This window comes from Trypanosoma melophagium (genome assembly GCF_022059095.1).
Source record: "Trypanosoma melophagium isolate St. Kilda chromosome Unknown ctg13segment2, whole genome shotgun sequence".
Taxonomy (NCBI): Eukaryota; Euglenozoa; class Kinetoplastea; order Trypanosomatida; family Trypanosomatidae; genus Trypanosoma; species Trypanosoma melophagium.
In genome coordinates this window covers 164391-183879 of record NW_027125140.1, presented here as the reverse complement: position 1 = coordinate 183879, position 19489 = coordinate 164391, and the positions used below count along the sequence as shown (strand labels likewise).

The 19489-nt window shown below is 41.5% G+C and overlaps 10 protein-coding genes across 10 annotated transcripts; all 10 read right to left on the bottom strand.

The window, feature by feature from the left end:
• Positions 1–101: 101 nt before the first annotated feature.
• On the bottom strand, positions 102–833 carry LSM04_008658 (uncharacterized protein; the record flags this gene model as incomplete). Its single annotated transcript, XM_067330810.1, has 1 exon — positions 102–833. One exon carries the CDS (start codon positions 831–833, stop codon positions 102–104), a length of 732 nt encoding a protein of 243 aa, XP_067194130.1.
• A 533-nt stretch (positions 834–1366) lies between these two features.
• Positions 1367–5971, bottom strand: LSM04_004861 (uncharacterized protein; the record flags this gene model as incomplete). The annotated part of the gene is made up of 1 exon (XM_067330809.1): positions 1367–5971. The coding sequence occupies one exon, from the start codon at positions 5969–5971 to the stop codon at positions 1367–1369; it is 4605 nt and encodes a 1534-aa protein (XP_067194100.1).
• Positions 5972–6620: 649 nt separating this feature from the next.
• Positions 6621–7988, bottom strand: LSM04_006714 (zinc finger protein; the record flags this gene model as incomplete). Its single annotated transcript, XM_067330808.1, has 1 exon — positions 6621–7988. The coding sequence occupies one exon, from the start codon at positions 7986–7988 to the stop codon at positions 6621–6623; it is 1368 nt and encodes a 455-aa protein (XP_067194117.1).
• A 364-nt stretch (positions 7989–8352) lies between these two features.
• On the bottom strand, positions 8353–8838 carry LSM04_005179 (uncharacterized protein; the record flags this gene model as incomplete). The annotated part of the gene is made up of 1 exon (XM_067330807.1): positions 8353–8838. One exon carries the CDS (start codon positions 8836–8838, stop codon positions 8353–8355), a length of 486 nt encoding a protein of 161 aa, XP_067194105.1.
• Positions 8839–9172: 334 nt separating this feature from the next.
• Positions 9173–11677, bottom strand: LSM04_001004 (uncharacterized protein; the record flags this gene model as incomplete). Its single annotated transcript, XM_067330805.1, has 1 exon — positions 9173–11677. One exon carries the CDS (start codon positions 11675–11677, stop codon positions 9173–9175), a length of 2505 nt encoding a protein of 834 aa, XP_067194056.1.
• Positions 11678–12110: 433 nt separating this feature from the next.
• Positions 12111–12419, bottom strand: LSM04_008452 (uncharacterized protein; the record flags this gene model as incomplete). Its single annotated transcript, XM_067330804.1, has 1 exon — positions 12111–12419. The coding sequence occupies one exon, from the start codon at positions 12417–12419 to the stop codon at positions 12111–12113; it is 309 nt and encodes a 102-aa protein (XP_067194128.1).
• A 1417-nt stretch (positions 12420–13836) lies between these two features.
• On the bottom strand, positions 13837–14661 carry LSM04_003113 (Translocon-associated protein (TRAP); the record flags this gene model as incomplete). Its single annotated transcript, XM_067330803.1, has 1 exon — positions 13837–14661. One exon carries the CDS (start codon positions 14659–14661, stop codon positions 13837–13839), a length of 825 nt encoding a protein of 274 aa, XP_067194085.1.
• Positions 14662–15201: 540 nt separating this feature from the next.
• On the bottom strand, positions 15202–15426 carry LSM04_007492 (Tim10-like; the record flags this gene model as incomplete). Its single annotated transcript, XM_067330802.1, has 1 exon — positions 15202–15426. One exon carries the CDS (start codon positions 15424–15426, stop codon positions 15202–15204), a length of 225 nt encoding a protein of 74 aa, XP_067194123.1.
• A 1025-nt stretch (positions 15427–16451) lies between these two features.
• LSM04_000992 (uncharacterized protein) lies at positions 16452–16799 on the bottom strand (the record flags this gene model as incomplete). Its single annotated transcript, XM_067330801.1, has 1 exon — positions 16452–16799. The coding sequence occupies one exon, from the start codon at positions 16797–16799 to the stop codon at positions 16452–16454; it is 348 nt and encodes a 115-aa protein (XP_067194055.1).
• A 397-nt stretch (positions 16800–17196) lies between these two features.
• On the bottom strand, positions 17197–19245 carry LSM04_004455 (uncharacterized protein; the record flags this gene model as incomplete). Its single annotated transcript, XM_067330800.1, has 1 exon — positions 17197–19245. The coding sequence occupies one exon, from the start codon at positions 19243–19245 to the stop codon at positions 17197–17199; it is 2049 nt and encodes a 682-aa protein (XP_067194096.1).
• Positions 19246–19489: the final 244 nt, after the last annotated feature.

Here is a 19489-nt window from a genome sequence, read left to right as displayed (position 1 = left end):
AACTTATTTTTTTTTTTGCTGTTGCTACTGTTGATCAGCCTCCATTCTTCCAAACGGATGCAAACACTTACACTCTAAGCTTCTCTCCCTTTCTTTTTCTCTTATTCCTTCTTCTTCAAAACCTTTGGTGACATGTTTTTATTGACCTCCTCCGCGAATGCACTCACAGCTGAGACCAGTTGTTTGCCAACGAATGGGACATACTGCACGGTGTTGGGGAGATCAAGCCACTTAACAAAGGCGACGGTCTTCTTCGTCACTGTGGCCTCCTGCACGTACACCACCGCCTTCTCCACTCTCTCCACTTTACACAACTCCGCCGCGAGGGCTTTGAAGAGGAAAAGCACAAAAGCAACAAATTGGGCCGCGACAGTAACAAGAAGATGTCGGTCGCGTGTCTTGAGAGCCTTTGCGCCACTCGTGCGAAGCTCCTCAAAAGGTGGGCGTGTGGTCTTTACAACGTTATTCAAAGACGTTTGCAGTGCGGCGCGGGTTTCGTCCAGCCGTTTTGTGGAGGTTTCTGCGAATGTGCGGGCATTATCAACGAATGGCTCAACTGTACTCTTCGCAGTGGCGCGGGCATCGTTCAGCACGCGTCGTCCATTTTCAACGTACTCGTCTGCTGCTGCTCGCACGCGGGATGCACTCTGAATAGCACCATCGAGATGTTCACGTCCGGCCTGCGCGAGCTCCCCTGCACGTTCGCGTCCCGCTTCTGTGCTTTCCAACACTCGCTGCTTCGCCGCAGCGACGGCGTTGCGGCCAGTCTCCACGCATTGATTTACCTGATCAACAATGGTGGTGTTTTCGTTTTTTTTTGCTGCCTCGTTCATGGTTCTGCGTTTGTGGTAGTGTTGTTAGTTTGCTTCGCAGTAAGTGGTTTTCTTAAATATAGGCGGAAAGAGGGAAAATAAGGTGAAACAATTGTAGATAGAAAAGAGGGAAAAATAAGATAATGATCGAGAGTAAAAAAGAAGAGAAAAAGGAACAAGAGAACACCAGCAAAAATAAGGGGAAATTTCTTTTTTTTTTTAATCTTCGCGAGAAGAAACATATGTTGCTTAATCGAAGAAAAGAAAAGGGGTCTCCTTGATTTTAGATCTTATTTACTGGACTTACTTACACAAAAACTCTCATATTTGATCATATTTGGCCTTATTGTGGGATTCACAAACACACACACACACACATAAACATACCTATTTATTAACTGCATCTCCATTTTTTTTTTTTTTCGTTTTTCTTTTTTCTTTTTTCTTTTTTGATTTCCTCATACATTCCCTTCTCACCACTTGGTCTACAACTCCCATTGAATGTAAATGCATGAGAGCATGCACAAACACAAAAAAAAAAGAAAGAAATAGACCTACTCATCGGCACCATCAGCTGCAGCTGCTGCTTCAGCCAGTTTTTGTTCACGCCAGCGCTGGAATGCCTTCTCGCGATGCTCATGAAGTCGGCGCTTACGTTCACGGTTCTTTGCAATACGTTCCTGTTTAGCCATAGCAATGCGCTTACGCTTTTCCTCCTTCTCCTCTTTAGTGAGCATCTGCGAACGTTCCACACGCAGCAACTGTCGTTTGAGACGATCGTCAATTTTCATTGACTCACGTCGGCGTCGTTTCAAAGCCCGTTCGGCGTCTGTCAAGTCTCCATTGCGGTGTGCCACGAGAGCCTTAATTATCCTTGACCGCACCCGACGAGCGCGTTTGTAGAATGCTGCCTTTTCTTTACTGCCGTGTTTTTCGTACTGTTGCTGCAGCACTTTGACGGGAACGGGTGCCTTTGTCTGTCGGGCGCGGGGAGTGATACCGAGCAGCCGTTCCATCATCGCGAGAAGACGAATCGACGCCGCGGACATCTGCAGAGAGTCGTCACTGACCGCCTCTGAGACAACGGCGGCAAACCACGATGGCTCCATCTGCTGCACGCGGCTTCTGTACTTTAGGACCATCATGGCACAGTGGAGGTAATCGTACAGAAGGGTGTACTTCATCGCATACACCGCGTGCAGTGTTGTGGACTGCAGAAATGCCGCAATGTGGGCACCGGCCGCAGCTCGCAGTGCCGCACCGATACCGGAGAGTCGCGGCAGCATCGCCTCCACAACGTGGCAACAAGAACTGAACACACGTACACGCTGCGGTCCTGCGAGTGCCTCGACTTCTGAGAACTTCTCACACACAGCCGGTAATAAGGCCCAGGCATAACCGTGACGGTAGTGTTGCATGTCTCGCTTGATGCCTAGTAGACGTTTCTTGCTGTCCCAACCACGATCGCAGAAGATGGACTTGTAAAACTCCATAAGTGTTACTCGTACATCCTCACCAGCGTGGTTTTTATATGCAAGGAATGCTACAAAGTGAAATACACGTAGGGCAACATCCTTTAATTGAGCCATGCGACGACGCACCACAACTGCATGACGTACAGATTGACTTTCCTTTCGAACCAAGACATGTTCAGCCTTGCGGCAGAAACTCTGAATATCAGAAAGCATTTGAAAAAGGTCTTCTGCAACGAGGAAACGACCAAAATAGCGGTTTTTCGTCATCATGAGTAACTGAATAGATGAAACGGTACTGTTGAAGATGACGTCATCAGCTGACTTAACGTTTTCACGACAAACAGCCAAAAGAACTTGGAAAATGTGTACCATAAGTGGAGAACGCATTGATGCTCCCACACGAGCAGCAATCTGAATAGCACGCACAACATCAATTTTCTCCTTGTTAGCAGTATCAACAGGGTACACAAATTGCAAATCTACATTGCCCACCATCCCTTTTAGTGCATCAATATATTGCTGCGTTGGTGCTTCTTCCTCGTCATCGTTACCATCATCATCATCATCAAAATCATTATCATCCTCATCTTTTTCCTTATCATTATTATTATTACTATTAACGCTATCATCACCATCACCATTGAGTTCATCTTCAACTTCTATCTCTGTATCGTCGTCGTCGTCATCGTTTTCAGTAGATTCAGTACTCGTTGTACTAGTGCTATCATCATCATCATCACTACCGTTAGCATCACCTTCGGAATTAGATTTAGCAGATTCGCTTTTTTCTTCTTCTTCGTTGTCATAATCATAATCATCATCATCATCTTCTTCATCATCCTCGCTACCAGAACTGTCATTCTCATCAGTCTTCTCACCTCTCGCTTTTGCTTGTCGTGCCTTTTCACGGTCATCAGTGTGGTACGCTTCCCGAAGTGGTGCTAGCAGAAGGTTAAGTGTTACACGCTCCTTAATATAACGGGCAAACTTTAGCATAAAACCAGTAGCAATGCGCCGAATGCATGTCATCAATGGCAAGACGTGAATTGGTGTCGTTGGACGCATAGCGAGGGACATTAACACATCATAGAAGATATCAAGCGTTTCAAGTGTACCAGTCAGAAAAAATTGGCACAGATCAGGTACTGTTGAAACAGCTAATATTTTAGCATCTTCATTAGTGGGATCATCTGTGCTTAGTACAAGGAAGAGCAACACAAGCATCACATGCATGTCTCGTTCTGCGTAAAAGAGAACACTACGCTTCGCAGATTTTTCCAACGCTTCCACAATACGATTACGCGCCTTACGAAAACTACTATGTGTATCACCTGTTCTGTACCGAGTCTGCTCCTTACCCTCTGCTTCAAGATAAGATTGAATAATACTTAGTGGACTCAATGAACACTTTGGTCGTGATAAACCTGCAGTGTACGTAAAAGAAAAGACATCGGCAAAAAGAAAAATAGCACGATTCATATTTCTCTCATCACGGTGAGGTGGTGTTGGAAAGAAACCAAACTCCAAAAGTGCTCGTGCAGCATCATCCACATACGTACACGTTACTCCCTCACGTAACGGCACACAAAGACAGGAGCGCAATTCAAGTAATACCCACGTACGATTGGCAAAGGCAGATGGATCAGAAGAACGTATGGCACGATACTGAGAGATAAGATCACGTACTTTGGCATCAAGAGCTTCCAATGGCATTCGTCGAAGTTCTGCTACATCAGTAGCTTTAGCAATGGTTCGACGACCGTAACCTACAGTTTTACTGGCAATTTGAAGCATTTCTGCACGTTGCTTAGCATCATCATTCTGTACAGCCAACTGTCCAAGACGAGAAATAAGCTGTTGAAATAGTGCACGTCTTGGGGCATCGGCATTACCACGTCTATAAGGCGCAATAGCATTATGTACCATCGTGCTAAGATGCTCTTTCATTGACTCACCTGCAGCACATCGTTGAAGCACAATATCAAACCAATCTTCCCAAACTGGATGTACCATTGGATGTACTGCTGTAACCTGCTCTTTTCGGAATAATGCATTCGCCAATTGTTCCACTGTAGAAGGTTGCAGAGGATCCATGGCGGTATACTTTAAAACAGTGGGAGAGAGATGTTTTGTAAAAGCTTTCGGTGTTTCTTCCTCTTCCCTCGTCATAAGACGAAGTAGTAACTGTACGCCTTCTGGTCGGAAGTATTCCATCTTTGGATAAAGAAAGAATGCATATGAGATCCACTCCAATACCGTTTTGTCTTCCCAAAGTGTAGGAAATTTCTCTAACACCTTAAATAGAATGTTTGATGAAAAAACTCGAGTAGCTTTTTGTTCAATATATGTAAAGCACAAATATTGAACAAGACGGTGAGCATCTTCCAACCTCATCTTTTGAGAATTAGCAACGACAGTGCACATTGCAAAAACTGCTGCGATCATACGTTGATTCCGTTCTCCTTTAGTTGGATCATTAATCTTATCAGGATCAATATCATCCCATTCACCACCTTGTTGTGGTACTTCCCCTTTAGCAACTCGTGCTTCCAAACGAGCTTTAGCCGCTTTAACGCGAACATCCAATGCTAATTCCTCGCCCACAAGTGAAAGCACAACAGCAGGGGTGAGAGCTGTTTCACGTAAAGTAAGAAAAAGGGCATGTGCGTGTAGAACAATCATAGCTAAATCTTCTGTAGCCATACCAAGAAGAAGTCTTGAAAGTGCATAGGGAACGGCGTGGTGTGATGTGTCACGTAGAGCTTGTAAAGAATGACAATCTACATCACCGTCCAGTTTCGCTTTAATATGATTAAGAAAAGCATGTTGGCCTTCCTTTCGACGTGATGAATTATGTCTTAAACACATTTGAAGTAATGCACGAATGTGTCCCCGCTCTTTTACGGTATTAGATAACGTCATCCGAGCACCACTGATCGTTGCATGACTTCTTTCTCCACCACGTCCATCTTTCTTTTCCCCTTCTTGTTTCTTGTGGTTATTATTATTATTATTATTATTATTATTATTATTATTATTATTATTTTCTTCTTCTTCCCCCACATCTCCATCTTCCTCCTCAGCATCCACATTATCATCTGTTGCAGATGGTTGTTTCTTCCAGCCACCGAGTTTGTTAGAGTGACCACCATGCCCTTTCCCCTTGTTCACCTCATAGCACGCCCATTCATACCAGGCAATAAAGGCATGTACAATATTTGGCGCACCCCGTTCAAACTTACTTAAGTACGTGCGGAAAGGCCGCACCTCTTCAGGGAGGTGCTGCTGCACAAATGGTGGTGGTACAAACTTAAAAAACTGACCAAGCTCTGAACCGAAAAGGTCTGTAACGTTTAACTTTGACTTAAAGTTCGCCAAATCTACACGTAGTTCGGATGAAACTTTAGCAGCCAAATGAATGTCAATATCTTTCGTTCGCGCCGACTTTGGTTGATGACGTCCACCGCTGTTGTTTTTACTCTTAAATGAAGAGCCCGCAGAAGTGCTATGGTCAGCACCACCACGTTGCTGCACCATTTTTTGTTCTCGGGCATATTTCTCCTTATGGTACTTTGTCTTCTCCTTCTTGATGTTGTTTGTTTTTCCCTTTTTAGAAGAGATAGTTCGTTTGTTCTGACGCTTGTCTCCCACAGAGCTCCCCCTGCGATGAGTTGGTGCCGGCATTACAAAGCCGTTTCCCTTCACCTAATGTGGCTTGCTAATATATATATATATATATATACAAGACATGACAAATAAAGAGAAAAGTGGTAAAAATTGTTGTTCTTTTTTTTTTCTTTCCGAGAGAGCGTACGGATTGATACGTTCCACAAAAACAGCAGCAGCAGCAGCAGAAAGAACAAGAACATCAAACCCAAGAATAGCGTTATCATTAATATCATCGCACAATAAACAAAAAAAATGAAATGAAGGGGGCAAACAGACAAGTTCGGGCATCCCCTCTACACCACCAATACGGGGAAAAAAAGCTTTCTGCAGTAAATTCTTTTCTTTTTAACACCATTGAGTTACGCAAAAGACAAAACCAAGAAAAAGGAGAAAATCAACAAACACACATCACTCGCAGAATTACAGTAGCAGAAATACATTCAGACATATATGTTTGAATGTCATAACATCACGAAATCACTACAGAAAAAAAAGCAAGAAATAAAGGAAGAAGGAAAGGAAGAAGGAAAGAAAAGCAAAGATAAGAAGCAGTGTCACTTTTTTTTTTCTCCAATTTATACATATATATATATATATATATATATATATACGTTACGTTAACAGAAGAAAATACCTGGGAAATAAATCACAGAAGGTTAAGGCATTAGGGTGGTTCTGGACCATATGCTTGTACAAGTGTCATTAGAAGTGAATCTTCATTTCCTCTATGCTGCTGCAATAATTCCTCAATAGAAACGAGAGCGGATGGATTATAGTGGAGCAGCATAGATGCCACACGCTGCCCATACGTTAGTCCTCGGCGCTTTTCAGATCCCTGTTGTCCCTCTTGTCGTTGATCCTCAAAAACTGTTTTTCTGTTCTTAAGATCGATAATGTCCATATAAAGAAGAATAACTTCGTGAAGTGGGAGTTTCACGTTTGGACCGGAAATCACAGAGTTGTGATATATCAACGGCATACTATGACGGAATGCCGCCGATCTGGTAATGACAATTGGCAAAATTTTCTGCCATTCTGATGCTGTGAGTTCACGCATTAGCATTTGTTCGCCAATAAATTTACATTGTTCCTCATTAAACAAACCAGTTTTTTCAACATCTATGATATGGGCATAACTCAATAGAGAAAAATAATCTTTTAGATTCATTTTGTATAAAGTTTCCGGATTTCGACGTGACAATGGAATCCATAAGCAAAGTACATGAAATGGAATACTTCCATTTTCTGGTAATTGCATTGCCATATGAAATAACTCCATTACATCATTAGGATGACTTGGTAAATTCATGTAACGAAGAAGACGACATGCATCACGCCAATAAAGCTCTGGTTCATCTTTTTTTGGATTGTAAGATGCAAAATCTGCCCAATTATCTGTTAAAAAATTAAAATCCTTCTCTGTTAAACCATAGTCACTTGCAACACATGAAATTGATTCTTTCCACTTGGAGACACGCGCTTTAGTAACATAGGGTAGAGAACTACCTCTTAGGTTATTAGGAACATAGCTTGGAAAGCTATTATTAATATTATTATTATTATTATGATCAATTATATGTTGAGATTTTTGCTGGGGGTATGAATTTCTTTTATGAGAAGTCCCGCCATTCCCAACACAAGGTTCCTCTAAGAAATACTCCGTTACTGCATGACTGGCTCTAGTACTATCTGTTGACGTGAAAGTTGCTATTTCTTTTGGTTTAGATGAACACTTTACGTGTATCTCCACAAACTCCCTGTATGTTCCCATCCAACCACATGCACTACACTTCCCTTTCATACATTTCTGCAATTCCAGCAAGGCCGAGTTTGGTGCTTGTCTGCGTTCAATTGCAGTACAACATTCAGGACACTCCTGAAGGTCTTCCACACAACTTTTACAGTAAATATGACGACAGGGAATCAACTCCTCTGCATCTTTCCATTGGCACAAACATACACCACATTCACCGTAGTTTTTATCTGCTTCAAAGTAGCGCGCCGCAGAGGACGTACCGTTTGCATTACTCATTACTGCAAATGTTTTTTTCTTTATACTATTTCCTATTCTGTTATTACAATGAGAAGGTGAAAGAAATAAAGGGAAATACACGCATAGCACAACCAATAGGAGGTGAATGAAGAAAAAATAGTGGTTCACTGTATACTTATAGAAAAATGCAATGCATAAAGAAATATTTCAAGACACACCCTATAAAGCAAAGCAGACACTCTGTTTTCTGCCATTAATACACCCGACAATAAAAAGAAGTAACAAAAGGGAAAGGAGGAATAATTATTATTATTATTTAGTGGTACTACTAGTAGAACCACTAAAAAAAAAAGCTCTGTAATCTGTTTTCTGTAAGAAAAAAACATTTAAGCCATCCATGGCTTCACGCGCACTGGGACGGATTCTCTGCAGCGTCAGTTGCCTCTTGAGTACTGCTTGCAGAGACATTTTTTGTCAGTTCCTCATCTGCACTCGTCAATGCAGCAGTCGCAGTTGCGGCCGCATCTCTCTCTTCACATCCCGTTGAATCCCGTGCTGTGTCTTCAAAGCGGCGGCGCTTATTTGCGGCCGCCGTGTCATCACTCTCATCTTCATCTTTCCGCGGTGTTTCTTTCTTTGCCTCGCCTTCAACAGCTTCCACCGCTTCCACTTCGTTAGATGGAATTTCTGTTTCCACCGCTTTCACTTCTTTAACTTCTGCGGGTGCATTCGTACACGATTCCGCCGGCGGCACTTCGGTGGTCTCCACAACACTGCTGAGATCAGCGGCCTCGCACGTAATGGGATGCGGGACGTCAACTTCACATGCGGTGATCGCGGCGGTGTTTACAGTCAACTCCTGAGTCTCGTTGATGGTTGGTTGCGACATTGGTGGAATAAGAGTGAAAGACTGATTCTAATTAGAGGAAAATAATAGTAAGAAAATCAACAAAAAGAAAAAATAAAAGAAAAAAATAAAAACAGAAAAATTCTGACCATAACCATAGGGGAAAATCAGAGTTGGTACATGTTATACGAATAAAAGGGGGAAAAAAAAATCTCTGCGAAAAAAAGGGCAAACGCAAAGAAAAATAAAAAAAAAACCAGTACAACCAAACAAATAATTAATAATAATAATAATATAATAATAATAATAATAATAATAATAATAATAATCCAATAAAAGAAAAGAAACGTGCAGGGCGTGTATTCAGTAAAAACTCTTAACGGAGGAAAAGTGCCACAGACAACTGGTAAGCTTGAGCAGCATTCACATCCGCTTCCGTAATTCTATCATATGTCTTTTCAGTTCCACCGCACAGTGTGGATCTCCACTCAGAAATAGCTCGAGTACACACCTCTGAACAGTGTACAACTGTTGCTGGTTGCACATGCTCCATCATGAGCAGAAAACGTGTGAATGCTGTTATGTATGCCGTTGATTGAGAAGTTTCATCATTCATTGCAGTGATTCTGTTATGGTTCTTGCCATAACAATTGTCCACTTCATTCCGCTGCTGCTTTTCCTTTGCTTCATTTACTTCTATTATGATAATTGCGCGCAGAGCAGCAAGAAGAAATTGTAAAGAGGCTGAAATAAGTCGTTCACGTAGTGTAAATGTAGCGCTTGCAATAGGACGAGGTTTTGGTTTTATTCGCCTATTTCCTTTTCTACGCGATCGTAGTTGCATCCACTCATCCCAAGTACTGCAGGTAGTCCCTTCATGTTCCTCTAAATACAGCCATCGTACACTCTCAGATGGAGTAGAACAACTAAACGCATTACTATCATTATCTTCTTCTACTGATATTAGTGACATACCTGTCACCTGCTGTAGTTGTGCTTCAAAGTCTGCCATACGTAAATAGGAAACCGCTAAAAGCCACCAACAACGGTGTTTGGGCATTACACCACTATCCTCAGAAGAAAGTGCTGCCACATATAATGAAAGTATATGCTCTAAAGCAGCTAAACTCTCACTAGATAATAAAGAATAAAATTTGTCAACTTCAACCTGCGGAGGGAGTGAGGATATGGTTATTTTCCATTCCTCTAAAGTGTCACGAAGTATCTGCTTAGAGTAGCCAAAGAAAATTTGCAAAGAAGCTGTGTACTTTACAGAGGATGATAATGCCCTAACACAAGAATAAACTTCTTCAAGTCCCACCACAAAGGTTTGTGCAAATATTGCATCCACATGAGAAGTAACAGTACTTTCATTGTTATTCTTTCGAGACGCTTTATGACCTTCGAATCCTTCTGCTATAGCTCCAATACATTGAAGCATATAGGCATACCTTAGAGAAGCAGTTACAGAAGGCATATGTACCTGTGCCTGTAATATAGAACTCATCTCTGTTTGAAGTTCAAAGGAGTATGCAGCAATATTAAATAAAATCATTTGTATATATGGCACACTTGCCTCTGATGGTAGGAGTGTACATGTAGCGTGATCCGTACACACAAAGAGAGACTCTGAGAGTGTTTTTAACAATAGAGAGAGTTCTACTGAAAGTTTATCGGCAGCTATGGTTGTACCAAAATATTGATGTACTACAAAAAACAAACGCACCACAGAAAGCTGAGAGAGCACACGAAGAAGTTTTAACATGGGATTGGTATTACGAAATACTATAGGAAGGTGATATACAATGTCATAAAGAATGATACACACTTCCGCTGGAACTGTCATCTCATCCTTGTATTTATTATTATTGTGATTTTCCTCATTTTTACTTCTTGTATTAGAGTTAGTAATATCTTTCGGATCTACTTCTTGTAAAAGTACCGTTGAAGATAGTGATGAGATTGTATCCCGTTGACTCCAGCAATTTAGAGCTTCTGCAATACCTGGAAACCGCGTCATCCAACGTTTAAGTAAAAAGACATATACGTTAAGAATGATATCTGTTATTTTTTGAGCAAATGGTGTACTTAAAGAATCTTGCGGATTCATTTCAAGTAAAACTTGAGTAACCCAATAGACTTCACCCACTTCCTTTAACAAGAGCGTATTTGGGATGAAAACAGTACAAGTTGTTACTTCTACGAGTAACCATATCCAACAATCATGTGAAGAAAGACTTGCCGTAGAAGATGGGACAATATGTAATACAGGAAGATTAATACTTTCAATGGGAATGGCAGCCGTTTCTAATTCCCATAGTTGTTGTTCCGCATTATATACCATTAAAGAAAAATAGTCTCTGAGCACACCAATTAACTCTTGCTCAAGTTCAGAATACTTCTGCAAGAGCATCAATAACTGATTTTGTTCTTCTTTTTCTTTATTTTGGGAATTAATTTCTGAATGAGCAAACTTCTGTTGCCGATTCTGCTGTAATATAAGGTCACATCCCACAGAGCGAAAAAGTGTAATGGTGCAAAATAACAAATTCACCAAAGTAGTTGAAATTCCACGTTCTGTAGAACCAAAAACAGAGCTAGCATGAACACGTTGAAGAATATTAAATGCATGAGATAGTGTCATAGGAATTAGTGAACGAAGTACCTGAAACCTTTCTATGATATTTAAATCATTTATATCTTGCTCCTCTTTTCTCTCTTCTGGTTGTTGTTTATAATATGCTTGAACTATTGCTGCAGTTATAGTTTCAGCAGCATTTTTTATGGCATCAAGAGATTGACGTCCAGCAGCCATAAGAAGACAATCCACCGCATGCGCCACCACCTCAGGTACCATTAATAGTGGGACCACCGAATTCATTCGATATGTGATATAAATTTAAATGTATAAGAAGTGGAGGTTTATTGCAAACATAAAAGTACAACCCTCTACATGATTCAGTGTGTCCCATCAGATTACCATCAGCATTTGAAAAAATTAGAATAAAAAAAAGGATAAAGAAGAAAAAGGATAAAAAAAACCTTTCGAGAGGCTTAAAAACAGCGTATACATAAACTTTCAAATAAATTATGTTTTTTTTTCTTTTCCGTACCCAAGCCTATATGAACGTTCAAATACAAAATGAGTATACTCTCCTCGCACTTTCACTTTACTTCTTTTGGTGTTTTTTTTCTTTTCTTTTCCCCTCCTTCTTTGGGTTTAATAACGATAATAGCAGAGATACCAAACAAGTAGAAGAAAAAAATATTAATAAAATGCCTATAAAATCGTCTCGGTAAACAATCAATCGACCTCACTCTCCCTTTGTTCTCAACGTCTGAGCCACATCCTCCAGTTCCGCCAGCCGCTGATATAACTCTGCGTGGGACAAACGCAACGCCACAGTTTTTTTGTCCAATTCCCCCAATGTTTGTATTGGGGCTGCGGTGTCTATTGCTGCACAAGTAGCATCAGTAGATATTCCTTCCTGGTGATCTAATTTTCGAGGAAGGGCCTCTAATACAAGTTTTAGGGTGGCAGTCGGTATGCCAACAGCCTCATTCTTCTTTGAGGCTACAACAACGGAAAGAAATACTTCCGCATCTAAAAGTTTGTACGCCATACTTATTTGTTGTTTCTTCCTTTTTCTTTTTTTAGTTTCTCTTGACTCCCCACTTCAGGTGAGCCACTATGGCTTCCTGCCCTTACGCCTATTGTTTATCCTTTTTTTTTCTTTTCACCTTTTTTTTTGTGAGAAGCCTAAGAAAGAGGTCAGCAATAAGTAAATACGAAAAGAAAAAAGAAAGAGGAATTAAATGAGACAAACATCTCCCATTCAAAATAGAGAGATTTTTTTTTTTCTTTCTCCTGCAATCGACTTCCTCTTGTGTTACTTATTTCTTTCTTTTGTCTTCTTCTTTAAAAGATTCTCTTCGAGTTGCAAAGGCATCAAGAACTCGTCAAAAAAAAAAGCTACACAGACGATATCACATGCAGAAGGAAATGATCGTCAGAAAGCCTGGTTGCAATAATTTCAATGCCTTTTCTCACCTCTTTCTCTCATAGATACACATACGTACTTGCTGACCGTGTTTTACAAAAAAAAATCAAATTAGGTGGATATATAGATAGATAAAGATATAGATAATGTGAGAAAAGATCAGAAAAAAAAAGGGAAAAAGAAAGGAAAATTTAGATGAAAATGTACGTCTAAATTGTATGCAGTGGAATGTTATTACAGTTCCTTTCTCCAGTACATATAATACGAAATACGATGTTACATAAGACAACAACCACAACAATCGTACAAAGTCTCCTTCCCCTTCACTCTGACATCCCTTCTACTCCCTCTCACAGAAAAACGCACAATATCTTCTCTAACTCTTTTCTTTCTTTTCTTTCCCTCATGGACCCTTCTTTTTCATTATTTCAGCCTTCTAAAGGAGAAAACATCCAGATCACATTTGATATGTATGTGACAATAAAAGAAATGCAAGAAGCAGCAGCAATAGTAGTAGTGGTCGTAGTAAGAACAGTAAATAAATGCATGTGCAGACGCACACATTGCGACATGCTTTAATCTACCCATCACCACTACCACTTTTGCTAACTCTACACTTCACAAAGGTAGACAAACACATACACACACGTGCATATTATCTCGTTCTCACGTCATTAGACGTTTGGGAAGGACACATGATACTTCACTGAAGCCTGTTCGTTTTTTTTTTCTTTTCTTTTCATGTGTTTGTTTGGTTTTGTTGTGTTTTTTTTTTTTTCTTCTCCTGCTGCCACGTTGTTTTTGTTTCTTTTTTTTTCCTTGGTATTTTTCTTCTCTTTTCTCCGCTTCACATTTCCTTCCATCCTTCACTTTTTTTTTCCTTCCCCTCTCTCCCTTTTCCTTTGGTCGATTAGTACGTTCCTAATCCCTTCTCACTCGCCTCAGCATCAGACATCATTCATTCTCATCTCCCCCAATGATAATTAGCACGAGCATTATTTGTCATTAATGACTAGCAAGATGAAGAATTATTCTTCTCCTACTTCTTCTTCTTTGATGGAGAGGATGAGGCATTGCGTTGCAGCACCGACTCTCTGTAGGCATGGTGTTCCCTGGTGATGTAATCTGGATCATAGCCCTCTCCGTTTGTACCCACTTCCACACGCCGTCGGCCTTTACTCCGCCCATTGCGCATTCCCTTTAGTACAGCCACAAGACCAACCTTCGCCGCCACAAAGTAGGCTACCCCACCGAATAACACAAGTAGCGTAATGTATGTGAGTAGTGTTTTGGGGTCTGCGCTGAGAGACTCATCAACTGTCACGGTATCATTGAAGGCGGTGACGAAGAAGGTGTTGTTGGTGATATTGTCATGGTAGTAAAGTCCAAGAACGAGGTTGTATTCATTCGGCTCCAGCATGGCATCTGGGGTGAATCTATACTGAAAACTCACCGTCTCTGCTGGGTTCACTGGGCGTGCATGGCGCACAATAGAGAAGTTCTGTATCACCTGTCCATGAGTGTTGTGTGGGGCGAGATAGCCGGCGAGGAGAACGACGGTGTGGCGGTGGCCGGTCTGTTGATGGCGGTAGGAAAGAAGAGCGTCCGCGGGGGCACCAGCGGGGAGCGTTGGTGAAAGAACGCCCACACTGTTTGGAAATATCGCCCGCGCCATTACAGACCCGCCGTCTGTGTCGTCGCCGGTGTAAACATCTTCGTCTTCACTCTCCGCAGCGGCGGCGTCTTTTGTGGAAATTGTCTCCGCCTCCTCCGTTGCGTGAACAGTGACGGGAAGCCACTCACACATCACACACAGGAGGGTAAGGAAGAGCAGCCACGACAACTGGCGGTGTGAGGGCCGCATTTTTTTTTTTTTTCTGATGGGTGTTGTTTGATTAAGGGGGTTTTTAACGTATCCTCGCGTCAATGAGACACAGGGGAGTATTGGGTATGGGTCTAGGGTTGTTTGTGTAGTTTTCCTTTGGTATTCCTTTCTACTTCTGGAGACAAGAAAGAAAAAAAAGATGGAAGAATAGAAAAAGAAAAGTAAATTACATTAACGGTACGGCATATCTTTTTTTTTTTACCCCAGATCTGATCAATAATAGATCTTCTTGGGTAACAGTTGCCATAGAGCTCTCTTTCCATGTAGTTCATGGATATCGTTTTCGTTTTTTTTTTCTTCTTGGTTGCTTGTTTGTTTTAGTTGGAAAACAAAGTATTGGACAAAGGGTGTGGAATTAGGCCTCCCTCCCTGTGTATTGGCAATGTAAATGCATACACACTTGCACCTGTGAAAAGAAGCAACCACCTAAGCGAAGAATAAAAAGAGTTTCATTCTTTTTTTTTTTTACCTTTCCATTATCAGTTGCTTCTTTTTCTTCTTATCGGTTCCTTTACCAGTTTAGAGTTTCAATCTCCCTCCACCGCTCTCCCCGCGTCCAATTGTGCTGGCAATGATGCTATTAGTTTCCAGGTAGCGCCAGACACAACGGTCTGTGCAGCGCACCTCGTCCATAGAGAGTTCATTCGTTTTGAGATTCGTACAGCAGAGATTGAAACACTCCGTCTGGAGTCGACTGAGTAGCACCTCAATGCGAAAAGACTCCTGCTTCACTGCCAACTGCATCTCTTCGGTATTTCCGTGCTTAGGAACTTGTGTTTGATCTTATTTGAGAATTATTGCCCACCCCTAGTGTTCTCAAAACCAACCAATCCTCTACTCCGGGGAGACACGGAGTAATAATAAACCGTAGGAAGGAAAGAAAGAAGAAAAGAAAAAAGTAAAGATACCTAGGAAGAAAGGAAACGTGATTCAAAATATATGAAAAAAAACAGAAATATTTCTTTTTTAAACTATTCATCTAGACGGACACAGAGATTTATGTATATATATATATATATATATATATATATATATATATATATATATATATACAGAAACAGATATCTATAGATAGATAGAAAGTGTAATGACATGTACTAACAGACCAACAACCTCTTATTTTTTTTTCTCTTTTCAATCACCTTCTTTACCGAGCACACGTGCACACATACAAAGAAACAAACGAACAAACAACAACTGCTTCTTCTTATCCACCAATCTTTATCCCCCCTTCTCTCTCTCCCTCCAGAATGTTTCTGTTACGGCTAACGCTATGTATACTTTCTTTTTTTCGTTCTTGCACCTTCATTTTTCATTCTTTTTTTTTTTATGTTTCCTACTATATTCTCCCTCCCTCTCATTCTCCATAGAGAGATACAGTTTATCATTCTCTTTCCTTGTCCCTCTCACAATTATATCTTCTTCCATTTCGCACTACAAAATAATAAAAAGTGATGTGATACCATGAGGGCAGAAGCCGATTGAACCAATGGTTTTCAGAAATAGTGAAACCCCATAAAACCAGCAAAAGAAAAAAGAATCTTCGTCAATGCCCCTCATTTTTGAAGTAAATACCAATGTAAACACAATGAACAAACAAATATCATTAAATGTACAAAGAGTGCATTTAGGATTTAAAAAAAAGGAGCAGAATAGAAATAGAAATATGGTAGATATGTAAATCTTATACTTTACATATCAGCAATTGCATTCCTTTTCCTATATATATCTATCTTCTTTTTTTTGTTTCTTCAGCCTACACTATTTTGCTAATAATCAGACAACGATGTAAATACTCTTTCGCATGCTATAACACACGTTGATATATTTTGCATACAACTGAATTTTGTCATTAGAGAAGCACACATACCTTGTGCGAGAAGTGTGGCGACTGCGTAATTCATAACACCTTCAGCAATTTCTTCCATAGGCAGCGGTGAACCTGAGGAAGTTGCTGCTCCAAGAAGTGCACCAGTAGAAAGCGGTGATGCTGTCAGCCCGTGGGTAGTAGACGGTAGAGCTGTTGCACGCACATATCCAGTCAGTAGTGGACTGCGGCAAGCATTCAAATGGCGCTGTGTTAAACTGCGACCCATGAAAAAAACAGTTCGGCGCATCTTTCTACTCCCCTTGTTTAAAAATAATTTTAATTCGTTCTTGATTTATTGTTTCCCTTTAGTTCACTTTCACTTTACTCAGCGGATGTGTGGTTGTGTATTAACACTCTTTTCTTTTAAAGGGCGGGAAGAGGGGAATAACTATCAGAACACAGAAAAAAAAATTAACAAAAGCGAAAAAAAAATCACTTAAGACGCAAAGAAAAACGTTACCTAAATATAAGACTTCCTTTCCCTCTCCATGTATAGAGGAATGAAGAGAGAGAAAGGAAAAAAAAAGAGTTTCGGCATGTGGGATCACCCACGACATCCCGAAGGTAATGAAAAAAAAAAAAAACGAAAAAGAAGCCAAACTATTAACTAGTTCCTCTTCTCATTCTTTCTTCCTCATTTAATATTACTCTTCATTACGTTGCGATTTATCGTTCGATTCATGCGACGTATCTGTGACAATGTAAGAAATAATAGCACTTCCCTGTTCCAGACGTTCATTTTGAACGTGAAACCACATAGGCAGTTGTCGTGCAATTTGCTCTAATGAACCATATCGACGCACCATGAGACGAGCCTCTTTGGAGAGATGATTCAGGATGGTTGATTCCTGTGCTCCACCAATAGAAAAGAATGCCATTTGTCGTACAAGATCTGCCAAAGAGTTGCATGGTGGCTGAAGATAATGTGCGGGTGGAGGATTGCCATCCCTTCGACCTACAATTAATTTCGTACAACCCAGTACTTCGTAGACACGAAAATATTCACGATGTTTTTCAAAGAAATCTGGCTTAATACTAGCAGTATTAAACGGTAGCTCTCGCACTAAGGGATGCCCACGAAAACGGTTCCATTCCACAGGGTGATCCTTTGGCATTAGCTGCATCAACATTTGCGCCTTGACAGGTTCAGTAAAGTGACGTCCAGAAACGCCAACACGCATAGACGAGGGAACACGTGCTCCTTGCGAAGCTGCCGCTAGGTAAGGTGTCCATACAAGACCATCTTTTAGTAGCAAATACAATGAGTGATTAGCTACAAAAGCCTCTACTGTAGGATAAGCCAACTGCAGTTGCTCTCGAGAACTTTTAGGTAGTGAGAGAAAAAAAGTTTCTGGGGAAAGTGGTTTTTCAGCTAGTGCTGTAACACTGTGTCGCAGTACGACCGGTATTGGTGTAGTTTGCCACGTTAAACTAGAAGGTTGTCCAGCTTCCCCTAGCACCTCCCATGGACGCACCATATATGCATTCATGTTAACATCAAATAAATGACGAAGACGATCAAAAATGAAAATACATGCCGCATCCTTCTGTTTTGTCTCATACAAAAATAATTGCTTCATAAGATCAGCTGGTAAAATATCTTTAAGATCTGTCATGGAAACACCAGACTGTAGTTTACGTCTATTTTCTGGACTTTCAGTAGCGTAAACGCGGAACGCATTAAGTAAGGATTTTCCAAATTTCAAGACTGCAAATTTTTTATCAATTACAGATTCATCATTAACAAAAATACGACGTTCAGCGTCTACCATACGGAGAAACACATCATCCATTTCTTCTCCAATCACACGACAGTCTAACAATGTTGCCGGTACCCGCTGTAACTCGGCTAAAATATCTTCTACTGACATTCTAGGAGAAAAACACATGGAACTCCGTGACATTTGTATCAAGGATCGCAAAGGTAAATAATGAGAAAAAGGAACTGTTTTTTGAAGAAAAATGATCAACTTATTGAGTTTTGGATCATCCGTGAGAGCGCCTGATATGGATGGTGCCTCTGGTAGAGACTTTAATTCCCTCCCTATACGAATTTGTTGGTATTGTTGTTTTTGTTGTGCTGAGAGGGATGACGGTGGCGGTGGCGGTGGTGGGGGTGGGGGTGGTGTTGTCATACCTTTTCGCGTCATATACGCTGTTGGGGCGGCCCGCACGATGCCGTCGTGCACTATTACGAGTGATGGGTGTTGCAGCAGCATGGCCTCCAGTCGCCGCGCATTCCCCCACCGTCGCTGCTCCAGTGCCGGCAGGGCTCGGAAGAGCAGCCCAACGTCCAGCTGCTGCTGCGGGGCAACGGCGATGTGGGCGAGGACGAGGGCGACGGTCCCGGCGGCGTCCCCGGCGCGGCGGAGTTCGGCCGCCAACATCACGACCGTCACGCCGCCGGGGAGGACCGCGACGGTGAAGCGGGCGGGGCGGTCGAGGACGTACCGGCGGAGGCCCCCGGCGACGGCCGGCATCAACTCCAGCACCTCGTCACTCAGCAGCGCACTCACCCGCGGCAGCGGCAGGGCCCCGTGGCGCCGCAGGACCAACCGCATATTCGCCCACAGCGCGTCGTCCTCGCCAGGCGTGAGAAGACGGCGGGCCGCCAACAACGATGAGGATGATGATAACGAAAATGACGGCAGTAACAGCAGCGAGAGCGACAGGGGGCGGCGGAGTGCTCGCATCTTGCAGAGCAAACACCCGTAAGTGGTTGCAGCAGAAGCCCTGAGCTTATAAATACATACACAATGGGGGAAGGGAAAAAAAAAAGATATATAGAGAGAGACAGATAAAACGAGATGGCAAAAGAAAAATAAAAAAAAAGTTAAAATGGGTTACTCAGTGAAACGTCAATAAAAATTAGAGAAAAAGAAAAAATAAACCAATGAAAAAAAAAAAACGAAGTCGCGTAACAGAACATGTTCTATA